Consider the following 16,392-nt stretch of genomic DNA (forward strand, 5'->3'; position numbering starts at 1 on the left):
CCATTGCAGTTGTGCACCGAAATAATAATAATAATAATAACAGTTAACCATTGATGAACTCTTGACAGAGGTATACACTTTGAGGGAATGTTTTGAAAAAAGAAAGAACAAGCAAGGAAAGTAGAATTTTGCAGAGGTGGAACTTTTTTTAGTTGGCAATAAGGTTATCCTCTGTGCTTCCTAGTTATTCTTGGTGGTTACTGTACAGACACTTCCTCCTAAAATGAATGTTTTTGGAGTATAGTTCAATCGAAGGTGATTGAGATTGATCTTGGGGACATGGAACTTTTATATACAAAGATCTATAATAAGCAGTGTTTTCTGATTGGAAATACCAAATACGTGTTTTGAGGTGAGAGCAGTCACCCCCCCTTAACTTGCTTTTACTTCGTAAAATCATTCATTCATTTGGATTGTGTATTTTTTGCTGTTGATGATAATGTATTATATGAATGATAACTCGTCAAACATAATTTAATTAAGATATTATATTGCTTTTTAATTTTCTTGCTTTTCAAAAGAAAATGTGTTATTCTTTTTTGTTGAAATGCTGAAATGCTGAAATGCTGAAAATGTGCTTTTCTTGATTTACTTTTATATTTATTGTTATTTGATCATTAACCCACCAAAAAGTTATTCTCCCTCTTTTTATCTCTGTTTATATTATATTTGGAATGTTCATTTTCATGAAAGAGCACTAAACATTGTTTGTATTCAGTTATTTGTTGATGCCCCACCTTAATTCTTCTGGCTTTTGCGTCCAAGCAGTACACACACAACACACTTCTGCGTTTCATGGCACCCCTACTGTTGTCAAGAACTTGAATTATCTAAAGAGTTTTTAGACAATGAGTCACGAAGTTCTGCCTCTTCACCTTCTTCAGTTCTTTGATTATCTCATCATTTTCACTTCCCTTACTTTCCCCAGCATCCTCATTTTCACTTTCTGTTTCCTGAGTTATAGAAGCCACCGGCTCAGAAGAACTAGAAGCTTCGAATTGCTCAAGTATCTCTTCTCCTTTCAACATTTTCAACTGCCAATAAATTCAGCACTTCTGTGTCAGTGCTACCTATCTCAACCATTAAAAACATTCAATACATACCATTAATATTAAAATAAAGTTTTAAGGAAGATTGACAAACTATGCATATAATAAACAAACACCATATGCAAGAATAAAATTTGAAACTAGTTTTTGCATATGAGCATATCAATATGCATGAATTGCAAATATACCTGAGAGACAGAGAGAAGGTGGGAAAGAGCGTGTTGGTATTGAGCATCATTGTTATGGAGGGATTCTTGGACTTTGTTGGTGTTGTCGTGTACAAGCTTCTGAATTGCGTGGTCGATGAGCTCAAACCTTCGATCTTGTTCCATGCTTGTATATTGTTTGGACTTCAATAATAATAAAAGGGTCTTTCTCTGTTCTCACCCATCGGCCACCGACAAGAGCCAAGAGGTGTATTATTGAATGAAAACCACAAGAGACGTGGCGTTTTGGTTTTGTTTTTTGGGTCTTCTCCTCATCTCTAGCATCATCCAACTTTGGGAAGTGGCGTTAGTGCTTCTTACCTTTTCATGGGAAACTTGTCTATACACAACACGATGACTTAGCCTCACCACATAATAAGTGGGAGAGTGTGGTCCTTATGTTGACTCTTGCATATGTGGTTCTTAACTTATATCTATATTCAAATAATTATCTTGGAGAAGAGTATAGTACTTGCGTAAAAATTGTTCATCCACTACAGTTAGTTTTTTTTTTTAACATGTTGTAATTATAGATGCTATTCTTTTGATTTAATATGCTATTATTGATATGAAAATCAATACGCTGTTACCAAATTATCTATTACAGCTTCATCTTCAATGATTTAGTAATGCACAATTATGTACATTAGAGTGTAAAATTTTATCAAGCAATTTTCTTAAATTACATGTCTAAAGAATGGTTGCAAAAGCTAGCTTAAGTTTAAAGTATTGAATGTGACGAAATTCAGAAAAACACTGCTGCTTTCTACGTGCTTTCCATGTACATAAGGGATTGTGATAGCTAATGTTTAAGAGTAGTAGAAATAGAAATTACGTTAATAATAATATATAGTTAAATTGTTTTTATTGGAGTTGCAATTATTTTTATAAAATATAAAGTGTGTAATAAAATAATGTGCTCAAGTTTGAGGACTACTGTGAGGTGGATAGGTGGTACATCATGACGAGATCACAATCAATAGTTTTCATATTGGTTGGAATTCATTTCCCCCCATAATGTAAAACCAAAATGCCTATACATACACACACTATTATATTAGGAGTATCAAAGCATCTTTTATCCATTAACTTAGCTATTGAGATTTCTCTTAGCACCTAGCATTTTGCTTGAGAGAATGAGTGGGGCAGGCTCATGGTGAGTGTCTTTCAAACTGACTTGGCAGCGGGCTCACCTTAGCTTCTAAGTGCTTTTTTAGGAATAAATGGTACGGCTTGAAAGTGATTTTAAAAAAGAATGCAATATGGATCCCTGTAAATTCGATTGGTTTTGAAAGGACAAGGAAAAAGATAATATTAGGAATTCAAGATTGAAACTATTTCTATGTAATGTGACGGAATAGTTAAACTATTGTGTGACTGAAACTAATGAATGCTTGCAGTGATCCTGAAATTATGTTGCTCTATTTGTGGATTTTTGCATAAATGATTTTTCCATAAATTATGTTAGCCACGTTAGTAAGAGTTTGGGTGCAAACAACACTGTATCCTTTCCGCCATATTATCCTTTATTTTTCTTCAGAGTTTGAGTGTAGCATTCATATTGATATCTGTTTTTCGAAATGATGATTGATATAGGTGTTCATTCAGTTATTTCTTTGATTCTTGCTTTCATTTTGGACTGTGCTGCTCATCATCACAGGTACAAATGTTTGTTACCAATGAATATTTTTATTACGTGTTCACTGCCATTAATGACAATTGATATATGCTATATAAATTGTGTTCATGATGAGTGAACCTTAGATTCCCGTTTGAGATTGGATGCAATGATTCTTGCGGACAGTTTGCATTAATCATTGTATTTAATCTTGAATTGTCCGTTTGGACAGTTTGGGGAGACTGATATTTTTATGGTAGATTCATGTGTTAAGGTTAAAATTATTTTGTTTAATTTGATGAAATTTCGGTAATGCATTTCTAGTTGTTCTTTAGGTGCATACTTGATTATCGAAAAATTAATTTCACCGATTTCATGTTGTGTACTTGGAGACCAATGCGAAATGCTGCCAAAATTTTGTCAAATTTAACAAAATAGAATTAACCCTGACGTATGAAGCTACCATAAAAGACGGTCTTCCCAAATGGGATAGGGCCACACCTATAATAAAAAAGTGAGATTTTCATGCATCGAATAACTTTGAGAGTATGACCGAGTTATTACTTAGATGGATCGAAGTTAGATGAATGAAAGTTGCATCAGCCCAGAATACGAGGAAGGCGTCGAGCAATTCTTACAATTTGCTTCAGAAAGAGGTCAACCGGATGAAGATGGAAAATATTATTGTCCTTGCATCAATTGTTTGAACGGAAGACGACAAATACTGGATGACATACGAGAGCATCTGTTGTGTGATGGAATTAAGAGGAATTGTATGACATGGATATGGCATGGTGAAATGACAGACATGCAGAGTGGGCAGAAATCCGAACCGTTTGATGTAGAAATGGGAGATCGCTTGGAGGATATGATTTGTGACCTTGGACAAGAGTCTTTTCAGCAAGCGCATGCCCCTATGTATGATACATTACAAACTGATTCAAAGAAACCTTTGTATCCAGGGTGCAAGAATTTGTTGACGCTGTTGTCAGCGGTTTTAAGTCTGGTTAATATCAAAGCCAGATATGGGTGGAGTGACAAAAGCTTTAGTTCACTGCTTCAAGTAGTGCACGACATGCTTCCAGAGGAAAACACATTGCCTAAAAGTTACTATCAAGCAAAGAAAATATTGTGTCCCATGGGTATGAAGTATCAGAAGATTCATGCTTGCCCGAATGACTGCGTATTATACAGACATCAATTTCAAGAAATATCGAAATGCCCTAGGTGTGGGGTATCACGGTACAAACTCAAGGATGATGAGGAGTGTAGTAGTGATGAAAACTCAAACAAGGGCCCCCCAGCGAAGGTGTTGTGGTATCTTCCGATCATTCCAAGGTTTAAGCGTCTGTTTGTTAATGGAGACGACACAAAAGACCTTACATGGCATGCAAATGAGAGAAACTGTGATGGAATGCTTCGTCATCCGGCTGATTCCTTGCAATGAAAGAAGATAGATCGTTTGTATCCGAATTTTGGCAAAGAGGCAAGAAATCTTAGGCTTGAACTAGCCACTGATGGAATGAATCCATATGGCAGTTTAAGCACGCAACACAGTTCGTGGCCAGTTTTGCTAGTGATTTACAATTTGCCTCCTTGGTTGTGTATGAAATGAAAATACATGATGTTGTCTATGATGATAACGGGCCCAAGACAGCCAGGAAATGACATCGATGTTTATCTCAATCCCTTGATTGAAGACCTTACAAAGTTGTGGGACGAAGGAGTTTTAGTGTTTGATGGGTTTCGAAATGAGACATTTAATTTGTGTGTAATGCTTTTTTGTACCATTAATGATTTTCCAGCATATGGGAATTTGAGCGGTTACTGTGTTAAGGGCCATCGTGCATGCCCCATCTGTGAAGAAGACACAAGCTACATACAACTGAAACATGGAAGAAAAACAGTGTACACTAGGCATCGACATTTTCTTAAACCTCATCATCCTTACCGGCGATTGAAAAAAGCATTTAATGGAAGTCAAGAGCATGAAAATGCACCGGTACCGTTGACTGGTGAGCAGATTTTCCAGCGGGTTCAACACCTAAATACAATATTTGGAAAGATCCAAAAGAAGGACAAAAATAAGACTTGCATATGGAAGAAAAGGTTGATTTTGTTTGATCTTCCGTACTGGGTTGATCTAGATGTTAGACATTGTATTGATGTTATGCATGTGGAGAAAAATGTATGTGATAGTCTCATTGGGACGCTCCTTAACATTCACGGCAAGACGAAAGATGGTTTGAATACTCGTCAAGATCTAGCTGAGCGTCGTTACATCCAAGGTCTGATGGTAGAAAAAAATACTTGCCTCCAGCTTGTCATACTTTGTCCATAAAGGAAAATATTAGTTTTTGTTAGTGCCTACGACGGGTCAAAGTTCCGCAAGGATACTCTTCAAATATTAAGAGCCTTGTGCATTTGAAGGATCTTAAGTTGGTAGGCTTAAAGTCTCATGATTGTCACGTCTTGATGCAACAATTGTTATCGGTGGCCATACGAGACATTTTGCCTAACAAAGTCAGGCTTGCCATAACTCGGCTGTGCTTTTTCTTCAATTCCATTGTAGCAAAGTTCTTGATCCTGTGAAGTTAGACGAACTAGAAAATGAGGCTGCTCTTATATTGTGTGAGTTGGAGATGTATTTTCCGCTTGCATTCTTTGACATCATGGTTCACTTAATTATTCATCTAGTCAGAGAAATCAAATGTTGTGGCCTGTTTATTTGCAGTGGATGTATTCGGTTGAGCGATACATGAAGATCATAAAAGGGTATACCAAAAATCTACACCGTCCTGAAGCATCTATTGTTGAAAGGTACATTGCAGAAGAAACCATTGAATTTTGTTCAGAGTACATTGAAAAAGCTAAACCTGTTGGGCTTCCTGAGTCTCGGCATGATGAAAGAGTAAGAGGTAAGGGTTCAAGAGGACTGCATGTCATCACTCCAAGTGTAGAAGATTTGCAACAAGCTCACTTGTATGTATTGAATAATAGTAATGAAGTTTTGCCATACATAGTTCGTCATGAAAATTTAGTCAAACAAAGTAATCCAAAAATGTCGAAGAACTCAGTGTTGAAAAAACATAACAAGACTTTCCTAGATTGGTTTAAACACACAATCTTGGCTGATGATAATGCTTCTGAAATGTTGAGAAAGCTAGCAGATGGGCCTAAAAGAAATGTTATAACTTGACAAGGATATGATATAAACAAGTATTCCTTCTATACAAAAGCACAAGACCAAAAAAGTACAATGCAAAACAGTGGGGTTACCCTAAGGGCAGAATCTCAACACTTTGTTAGTGTACATGATGACAATCCTTGTGTAGCTTTCATCCCTTACTTTGGTTTCATTGAAGAAATTTGGGAGCTTAACTATGTCAAATTCACTGTCTGTGTTTTCAAATGTAAGAGGGTTGACAGTAATACCGGTGTGCGGACCGATGATGTGGGATTTACGTTGGTGGATCTTAACAAACTCACTTACCAGAATGATCCTTTCATTATGGCAGAACAAGCGAAACAAGTATTTTATGTCGAAGACCCTTGTGATCAAAGGTGGTCAGTGGTTTTACATGGGAAAACAATAGGTGTCAATGTTAAAGATGATTATTCATACATTAATACTTATGTTAGTCCTTTGTCCACACAACTGTCACCTAATGTCGTCGGAGAAGAAACTGACGATGTTCATGCTAATCGTAATGATCACGATGAAGGAGAATTAATTAACATCGTCTAATGTAATTTTTTTTTATTTTGTACTTAATTTCAATTCATTTAATTACATTCATACGCATTTATTTTTTATAACATATTGAATTAATGTTTTTTTTTGTTTACAACCAAATGGCTACACAGCCAAACTCTCCTCCGCCTCCTCCTCCTTCTACTGGTGTAGCATCGCATTCGTCGTCACCACCATTGAAGCGGACTAGAAAGGCCTCACGCCTAAGATCATTGGCGACTAGACCAGTTGAGGCAGAGAGACCCCTTGTTCATGTGGATCCTGTTACTGGCAAAGCAGACAGTCCCCACAGCAAGAAATTTAGAACATATTTAGGGATCGTTGCTCGTGATAAGGTGGATGTCACATACGAAAATTGGAAGCATGTCCTTATTACTCAGAAGGATTTGATATGGGAGGATATTCAGGTATCATGTATTATTTCATTTTCCATATTGTTTATTAGCCAAATATTTGAATTTAGTATTAATAAAACCTAATTTACTCTTTGTTAGGCTGAAATTGATATCCCTGAAGCATCTGATTTAAGGACAAAAAAGAAAATACTTCAGACTGTGGGGGAGCGGTGGAGACAGTTTAAGTCTGATTTGACGTCGAAATGGGCACTTGCAGCTGACAAGGATAGTGTCGATGACACTGTATGCAAAATGTATGGCATTAGCAAGGAGAAATGGGCCCAATTTTGTCAGAGCCGTAGAGACCCTTCATAGGAGGTAACTAATTTGTGGTTTTCATTTATTTTAACTTTAAATGAACTTATTATAATACATTGTAATCATGAGTTTCATTAATGTTTCATTTTTATAGAATGTGCGAAAAAAAGCACAAGCCGTCCAAAAACAAAACACTGCCCCTCATGTGATGTCTCGTGGGGGTTATGAATATTTAGAAAAAAAGTTGATGGATGAGAAGAGAAATAAAAAATTAGAGGAAGCTACTCAATCCGGAAGCACTGACACCGTCATTGATCCTCCATCTCCCATCAAACGACACATGAAGTGGAAGCTAGCCTGCACCAAGAAAACTGGTGACATGACATCTGAAGCAGCAAAGGAAATTGCTGACAAGATTGTAAGTCACTTTCAATTCATAATTATAATTTTTTTTATTGTGTGATTAAGTATAGAATAAATGTGTTCTTCATAGGATGCGCTTGAGGAGCAGGGCTCACAGGGTTCCTTTGTTACCCATGGACGTCATGATATACTGACTGCTACCATTGGGCGACCAAAACACCCTGGTCGTGTGCGTGTTGTAGAAGCTGGTATAACTATCAAGCAATACTTTGGATCAACTTCAAGGACCTCCTCCGTTGCTCCTGAATACCTGCAACAGTTGACGCAACAAATCAAGGACCAACTGGAGGATTCAATCACAGAAAAAGTCACTCGACGACTAATGTTATCCCTCAGCCAAATGCAATCACAGGGACTCGCACTGCCTCCTGAACCTGATGTTGGTCCTTCAGCTGCTCGTGTCAGCACAAAGGAGAGTTGTGTTGATCCCTCAGGGAACGATCCAGACACCAGTGACTCATACAAATGCGGGTTGTATATTGAAGAATATCCTTCTCGCCTGGTTGCCGTAGGAAGAGTTTATGAGGGATCCACAACCATTCACAACATTTCTTTGCTGCATGATCAAGTCAAGGTTGGTGTTGAGGAGATTAGAGATGCAGATGCTCCCATTCCTGTACCCACTAAAGAGGTTAAGGTCATGGGACAGGCTCTTAACACATTCCTTGCTTGGCTGACACATCTTGTCAATCGTTTATCAGAACAGGTATTTTAGTGTCATTAAATGCTTATTTTTTCAATTAAAATGTTTACTGTGATTAAATTATGTCAATTAATTATGTTGGATAAACAGGGAGCTGTGGGACCCGCGAAACCAGCAGATAGGCCGAATGATGAGGTCGATGATCCGTTATATCTAATGACATTGACCATCCCACAGCTTTTTCTGAAGCCATTGCAGGTTATGTGGGATGCTACCTTGTTTGGCCTGTTTAATGAAAATTTCCCTTGTACATAAAGCATGAAGATCTGTCTGAAATTGCACACGGTGGTCAATGTCTCTGCATATCTGTTATACGGTTGTGGATTCTGTAAGTCAATTTAGATTGTTGTTAATTATCTAATTTATTGTTTTACCTTCATGCATAATTTACTTTGTGTTAACAACAATAGGCATATGACTGAGACAAGTATGTGAGCCGGGAATATCAATGTGTATGGATTTCTCGAGCCACAGTCTATCCAGAGATCTAGCCAATCACAATTTGAATCAAAAAATTACATTAAGAACTGGATGCAAAATTCAAAACGGGATGTGTACCTAGGAGCCTACCTGAATGGGTAACTTAAACTCAACAAATGAATTTAAATAATGTATAATAATATAATAACCTATATTGGTCTCCACTGCAGTGCACATTGACAAATGGTCGTCATTTTGCCTAAGGAAAATGTTGTCATTTGGTTTTGTTCGTTGCATAATAAGCCAGACAACTACCTCAAAGACATAATTAATAGGTCAGTGTTGTTTTTCAATACATTTGCATTAGCATTAGTCAAGTAAATCAAAATTTTAAATATACAATAAGAATCTATGTTTGTATTCAATAGTGCTTTGAAAGGACTTGACGATACTCAACAAAGTAAATCTAAGCCTCCTGCTAGGTGGATTGTTATTAAAGTAAGTTATTTAAACAATATGTTTTTACTTATATTTTAGTACTGTGTAGACTAATTTGTACTAAACGTTGCATATCTAAATTTCATAATGTATTTAGTGTAATAGACAAAAAGGAAGCACTGAGTGTGGGTATTACGTCATGCACTGGATGTCAACTATAATCTTAGGAAATTTTCAGAATAATTGGAAAATGGTAATTTTTAATTCACCAAATTTCATATTATTATGATTGTTAATATATTATTAACTTATGTTTTATTATATCATGCAGTATTTCACTGATCCTAGACCATTGGAACCAGAAAGATTGAAGGCGCTTCGCAACCAGTGGGCAAAGTACTATTTGAAAGTGAAAAATGAAACTTAAGATGTTTAGACAATTTTGTAATTGTAGTTTATATTTACTTAATTTACAATTCATGTCTCAACATTAAATATGTTTTGAATTCATAGTAATTAGTAAATTTCTCATTGAATTTTCTGGTAAAAACTGTTTCAAAACGGAATGAAAATTATGTTGTGTGGTCTGATTTTAAAATTTGCAGGTTATTTTTGGGATTTATTGAAAAAACAGACATCATGTTAAAAAAAAATTCTAAAACAACATCGATTTTTAAAAAAACTGATGTGAAATGTTACTTACAACATCAATTTTTTTAAAAATTGATGTTAAATGTCACTTACCTCAACATTTTTTAACATCGGTTTTTTAAAAAACTGATGTTGTAAGTGACATTTAACATCGGTTTTTAAAAAAATTGATGTTGTAAGTAACATTTCACATCAGTTTTTTTAAAAACCGATGTGAAATGTCACCTACAACATCAGTTTTTTAAAAATCGATGTCAAATGTCACATTTAACATTGCTTATTTTAAAAACCGATGTTAAATGTCACTTACAACATCAGTTTTTTAAAAAATCGATGTTGATTTATAGATTTATAACCTTTGTTTCATAATTCGTATCATATAACATCGCCTATTTAAATAACTGATGTTAAATATCACTTACAACATCAGCTTTTTAAAAAACCGATGTTAAATGTCACTTACAACATCGGTTTTTTTAAAAATCAATGTTGATATATAGATTTATAACTTTTTTTTTCATAATTCTTATCATATAACATCGCTTATTTAAATAACCGATGTTGTATTTATTAGTTAACATCGGTTTTGAAAAACCAATGTTAACGATATTACTTTCCACATTGGTACTTTCAACATCAATTAATAACCGATGTTGAAAGTCCTAAATAACCAATGTTGAAACCTTATTTTCTAGTAGTGTTATAAACTTGGATTTTTAACAATGTGAACTAAATGTGGCATATTAACTTCTTTTTTTTGCCAATGATGTAGCATATTAACTTTTCAAAACACGTGTTAGTTGTTTTTTTACAGGTTAAGAAGCATGTTAGGCAAGAAGACTAATTATAACTCATCAGGTTTACTCGTTCTTTGGATAACTTTCTCTTCATGATCAAAGGAAAAATCCAATTCCTTCTGAAAGTGGCAACTTATGTTATTGATCTTGAGTAAATAAGACAAAATAATCATTTTGTTACGAGAATGATTACATTTAGAAACTAAATTTGTCATTATCAAAGTTAATAAATTAATTAGGAAGCTAATTAGATTATCATGAAATTAACAAACTCAAAATTAAGGATATGCTAATTTGTTACTAAATTAACCGAATTATGTTAATTTTCACGAGGTTGACAAATTTGAACATTAAATTATAGAAAGATATACTTGTAGATATATATTAAATAAACACAAATTATTATTTTTAGAGAAGAATTATATATTTAATTTCAAAAAATAATTTCAGGAAAACATGAACACATGTTGGTCCCCCCAAAGTTACACCACATTTAACAAGTATTATGTTGATATATTTAATTTAATTTACCTTGATCGTCTATATGTGTATCATTTTGAAACTTTTACATGCTTACAATGAGTAGTTTAGTACAGCTAATTAACTTGATTTACTAGCATGCGTAGTTGCTTATGCTGAATTTTCTATGTGAATAGCATATCATACGTACTCGGAATTGATTTGGTCAAAAAGAATGTATCCCATGAATATTGCCCCTTTACATCATTTGTCATTACTCGCTGTAGGTGGCGTGCTGCTACATATATCAATTAACAATTCACAGCGGATTAAATCAATCAATGAAGTCTTCTTTTTTTAAGATTTCTCGATACCTAATTGAGACCTACCATGAAAATTTCTTTGAGGTGAAATGGTCTTTTTCATTGGCCCAGTCCACAAATCACTAGGTATGATACGGTGCAGTTAACTGATATATTTTCCTATGGACCAACAATAAAAAAATAGACATTTTTTCCAGCACACGTCTCAGCAACTCTATAAATACAGCAATGTGGCAATAGCGATCCAAATAAATTCAAATACATAATATAACTTTATCATTTCTCACTAGCTGATCTTGTTATCTACTATACTTTATACACTATATTGCATATTGATCAGTCATTATTGCATATTAATAGAATGGAATCACGTGGGTATTTGTTTTTTCTTCTCCAAGGCTTAGTGTTTGCAGCCCTTGCAACCTCAGCTTTCTCACAATTGTCACCTAACTACTATGACTACTCCTGCCCCAATGCTTTGAGCACCATCAAAAGTGTTGTGGAGGCTGCGGTGCAGAAAGAGCACCGTATGGGTGCATCCTTGCTACGCTTGCACTTCCATGATTGCTTTGTCAACGTAAGGCATTCTATGTTAGTGTCCACATGCATGCATACCCATATATATCTGCATACACATGCACATAACACACATATACACATATATTAATACCAATGAGTAGTTGATTTGAGTAGTGATAAGTCTGATTCCTTAACAAAGTGATCAAAGATTTGAATCTTAACTATTTTGTACCAAAAAAATCTAGTTGGGAAGAGGCAACATTTCTTCCCGTGCCTTTATATTTTTCTGAAGAAAATTAGTGTCAGCGAACCATGCACCTAAAATACTCTTTAGAATGATATGCGAAAAGAAATTACACACAATGCATGTATATATTACCTTAATCATCGATGTTTTATAATTATCATAATGCCTTTTGACTTCCTAATGAGACCTTGAAGTATGACCACTAATTTCGATTATTTGAGTAGATTAAGAGATTAATCATTAATCTGAAATTTAGTTACACTTAAAATTTTACACAAGTTCCCTTAAACACAATATAATTCTGAATGCAGTGATTAATTTATAGATAATGTGAATACGTAAGTCTAATGGTTATTATTTGGATTATGATGGTGATTCAGGGTTGTGATGGTTCAGTTCTTCTAGACTCCACATCCTCCATTGACAGCGAAAAGAATGCAGCGGCTAATTTCCAATCTGCTAGAGGATTTGAAGTGGTGGATGACATAAAGAAGGCAGTAGACCAAGCTTGTGGAAAACCAGTTGTTTCTTGCGCAGACATATTGGCTGTTGCAGCTCGTGATTCAGTTGTTGCGGTGAGTAATAATACTATAATATAGCTACTTGATTATGACCCTAAAACCTATCCGTTAAATGTTTATCGTATATATAAGAAATTATGCTTAAAGATGATGAAATGCATTTTTTATCAGAACTTTGACGACATGAAATAAATGTATATTACTAAAAAGTAATATAAATTTATTAATTATCTAAGGACTCGCTGACTCAGTTCGAATAGTATAAAGAAACCGGAGGGTTCTCAAGTCTCAACCCGCCAATAAATATTATGGTAACAAAAGTTTATTGTATTAATATTTAATAGTATGTATAGCGCCCAGAGCAAGTGACCGGGGTGATTGTGACGGCCACGTTATTATTTGAGAACATACAAATGATGTTGATTGGTTAGTTTACAAAGAGATTTATTATCAATACAATAAATCGTTGAAGGGTCTCGTTAAACATTGGTTAAAGAACCAAAATAAATAAGTATTAATGGTAAAAATGATAGAAAAGCGAAAGAAAAAAAAAGTAATGCAAAATAAATAAGTATCTTTTTCTTTATTAATGCAAACGTTTATATTCTCTTTCTCAAATTGATATAAATTCGACCTAAGAATCCATGCCGAACAGCACAATTGTTTATATGTAATTAATTGTGACCGTGAACTAAATATTCTTACTGAAAAACACAACTATTTTTCTATAACATGAATGAAATTAGTTGTGAACAATAATTAAATTATGTGCATGCTCCATGCAGTTAGGTGGGCCATCATGGAAGGTGAGTCTTGGTAGAAGAGACTCCACCACAGCAAGCCGTGAAGCAGCAGATGCAAGCATTCCAGCACCATTTTTCAGCCTTTCAGATCTCATCACCAACTTCAAGAACCATGGTCTTGATGAGAAGGACCTTGTTGTTCTTTCTGGAGGCCACAGCATTGGATATGCACGGTGTGTTACATTTAGAGACCATATCTACAATGACTCCAACATCGATGCCAACTTTGCAAAACAACTTAAATACATTTGCCCAACAAATGGTGGTGACTCCAATCTTTCTCCTTTGGACTCAACAGCCGCGAACTTTGACGTAACCTATTACTCTAATTTGGTTCAAAAGAAAGGGCTTCTTCACTCTGATCAAGAACTCTTCAATGGTGGTTCTACTGATGAACTGGTCAAAGAGTACAGCGACGATACCGAAGATTTCTACGAGGACTTCGCAAACTCGATGATTAAGATGGGAAATATTCAGCCCCTCACTGGGAATCAAGGTGAAATTCGGGTTAACTGCAGGAATGTGAACTAATTCATTGCAAAAATTATGCAATAAGTATGTATTATATATACATACAGAATAATTCTTGAGTGGTGCACGATTTAGAATTTATTATTTATATATGTAATGGTATGTATTCTTTACTATAAATTGTGTGTTTTCAAATTCCTTTTGTGTTGATTTTTACGTGAGTTTTTTTTTTATGATCTTTTTTTGAAGAAAAAAAACACTCCTCTGCGTTAGAGATATTATATCAACTAATGATATATCCAAATGAAAGTTTATTAGAAGAGGAACAATCTTTATTTTAGAAGATGATTTTGTAAAGTTACGTTAATCTTAAACTCAAATTTTTATTATTTATTTAACTCAGAAATCTAGAGCGTGAACTGTACATGTGAAAAATAATAATCTAATTCCAATGTAAAACAATAAAAATTAATAAATAACATAAGTGTAGTTCGTTATGTTTTTAGAGTTATTCTCTAATCAAAATTAGTTTTACATTGGTGATTTATGTAAAAAAAAAAAGTGTTAAATATTAGTATAAATTACTATAAAATTCAATCTTAATTAATAGAAGGCTAAAATAAAAGAATGGTCGCTTAACTTAGCTTTTGGATCTGAATTGCTACCTAATCTTTAAAACTTCTAAAATTGTCATGTTAATTATTTAACTAATTAAGGACCGGTTGTTCATTCAAAACAATTATTATTTTCAATTTTCAGACATATTTTTTAATTTTATTTATTTATTCAAGACGTAAAACATTTTTTATTAGATTGACTTATATAAAAAGTATGAGAATTAATTAATGTTTGAAAAAAATAACCATAAACATGAAGAAAATATCATAAAAAGTAAACCTCATGGGGTGATTAAAAAGAATATGCTAATAAATTTTTCAATTTTTTAGTTGTTCAACGGACTTACCTTTTAATGCAAATTTGGCCATTTTTTGCATCCATGTTTAGTCCCAATTGCCACTCAACTCACTAGCTGTAGACGAATGAGAATTTCAAGGTACAAAAAAGTCTAGTTTTATCTATATGTTAACTTTTTTACCCGAAGTTCTGATCGATAGAACACTTCCAAACGCTTTTTTTAGCACTTCCATTTGAGTAGCAAATGTTTATATAAATAAAAGCAAATTGACAACAACAAATAAGTGAGATATGGGAGGCTATGTCCGGATTTCTTGTGCCTGTTAACCACCTTCTCTTCATTTAGTGGAGCCAAACTTTCAATGTTTATAACAAATTAACAAGAAAGGAGTTAAGGGTCTCCTTGACGGATACCCTTCTGATACGGGTACAGGGTATGAAGAAGAAGATCAGAGCTCAGCTCAAGAGAAGAAAAGGGGGGTGCAAGGAGAAGAAAAGCCCAAAAGAAGAATTGTTAAGCCCAGCTACTTAAAGGACTACGTTTAAAAAATACATCTACATAGCAACCTCATACACTCAGCCTCATGCTTAATAGGAAAATTGTTAAAAGATATATATAACCAATTCTGTTACTTCCATATTCTAGAATGATTCCTACTTATCCAGCTCAGCACAATTCTGTTATGAACCACTTATATAATACCATGTAATAATGATTAGGAGGCAATGAGAATATTCAAGTTTTCCCTTACCTTCTTACTTTCTTCTTTGAGGAGGATTCTAGACCTCGAATTCCAGAGCTAACACTGGTGCTTTCATTGTTCCTTCCGCATCCATGGCCGAATCCAGCAACGATCGTGTTGAGGCTGCCTTAGCCCGACTCACTTCACGCATCGAGGACCTTCTGCAACACGTTACCCCCTCTACTTCCCCTCCCTTTCCACCTCGTAGCCCGATACCTGCACTTTCACATAGAATCAAGTTAGATGTACCGCGTTTTGATGGTACGGATCCTCTTGGGTGGATTTTTAAAATCACCCAGTTCTTTGAGTACCACGGTACCCCGGAGCATGACCGCATCACCATTGCAGCATTTTACATGGAGGGAAGAGCCCTTGCTTGGTTCCAGTGGATGTCAAGCAACGGACAATTCACTTCATGGCCCGTATTTCTACAGGCACTGCAAACTCGTTTTGCCCCAAGTCAGTATGAGGACCCCTCCGGGTCTTTGTTCAAACTCACACAGCGGACAACGGTGACGGAATACTTATCTGAATTTGAGGAATTGGCCAATAGGGTGGTTGGCCTTCCGGCTCCATTCCTGCTCAGCTGCTTCGTATCTGGACTCGCGCCGGAGATTCGCCTCGAAGTGATGGTGAACCAACCCCTCACCGTGGCCCAGGCGGCAGGGCTGACCCGTCT

At 35.1% G+C, this 16,392-nt stretch overlaps 1 protein-coding gene and 1 pseudogene across 1 annotated transcript; one reads left to right on the plus strand and one right to left on the minus strand.

The window, feature by feature from the left end:
- Positions 1 to 617: 617 nt before the first annotated feature.
- Positions 618 to 1,455, minus strand: LOC114383395 (annotated as a pseudogene).
- Positions 1,456 to 11,740: 10,285 nt separating this feature from the next.
- LOC114416759 (peroxidase P7-like) lies at positions 11,741 to 14,253 on the plus strand. The gene is made up of 3 exons (XM_028381754.1): positions 11,741 to 12,071; positions 12,641 to 12,835; positions 13,567 to 14,253. The coding sequence occupies exons 1-3, from the start codon at positions 11,856 to 11,858 to the stop codon at positions 14,113 to 14,115; spliced, it is 960 nt and encodes a 319-aa protein (XP_028237555.1). The 5' UTR covers positions 11,741 to 11,855; the 3' UTR covers positions 14,116 to 14,253.
- The last annotated feature ends 2,139 nt before the right edge of the window (positions 14,254 to 16,392 follow it).

The sequence above is a fragment of the Glycine soja genome, chromosome 1, assembly GCF_004193775.1.
Source record: "Glycine soja cultivar W05 chromosome 1, ASM419377v2, whole genome shotgun sequence".
NCBI classification, from domain to species: Eukaryota; Viridiplantae; Streptophyta; class Magnoliopsida; order Fabales; family Fabaceae; genus Glycine; species Glycine soja.

Excerpts from the sequence above, each read along its gene's own strand:
- LOC114416759 (XM_028381754.1), top strand. The coding sequence starts at position 11,856 with ATGGAATCACGTGGGTATTTGTTTTTTCTTCTCCAAGGCTTAGTGTTT. Across the intron at positions 12,072-12,640 it reads TCCATGATTGCTTTGTCAAC|GGTTGTGATGGTTCAGTTCT; the intron begins GTAAGGCATTCT and ends ATGGTGATTCAG. Across the intron at positions 12,836-13,566 it reads CTCGTGATTCAGTTGTTGCG|TTAGGTGGGCCATCATGGAA; the intron begins GTGAGTAATAAT and ends TGCTCCATGCAG.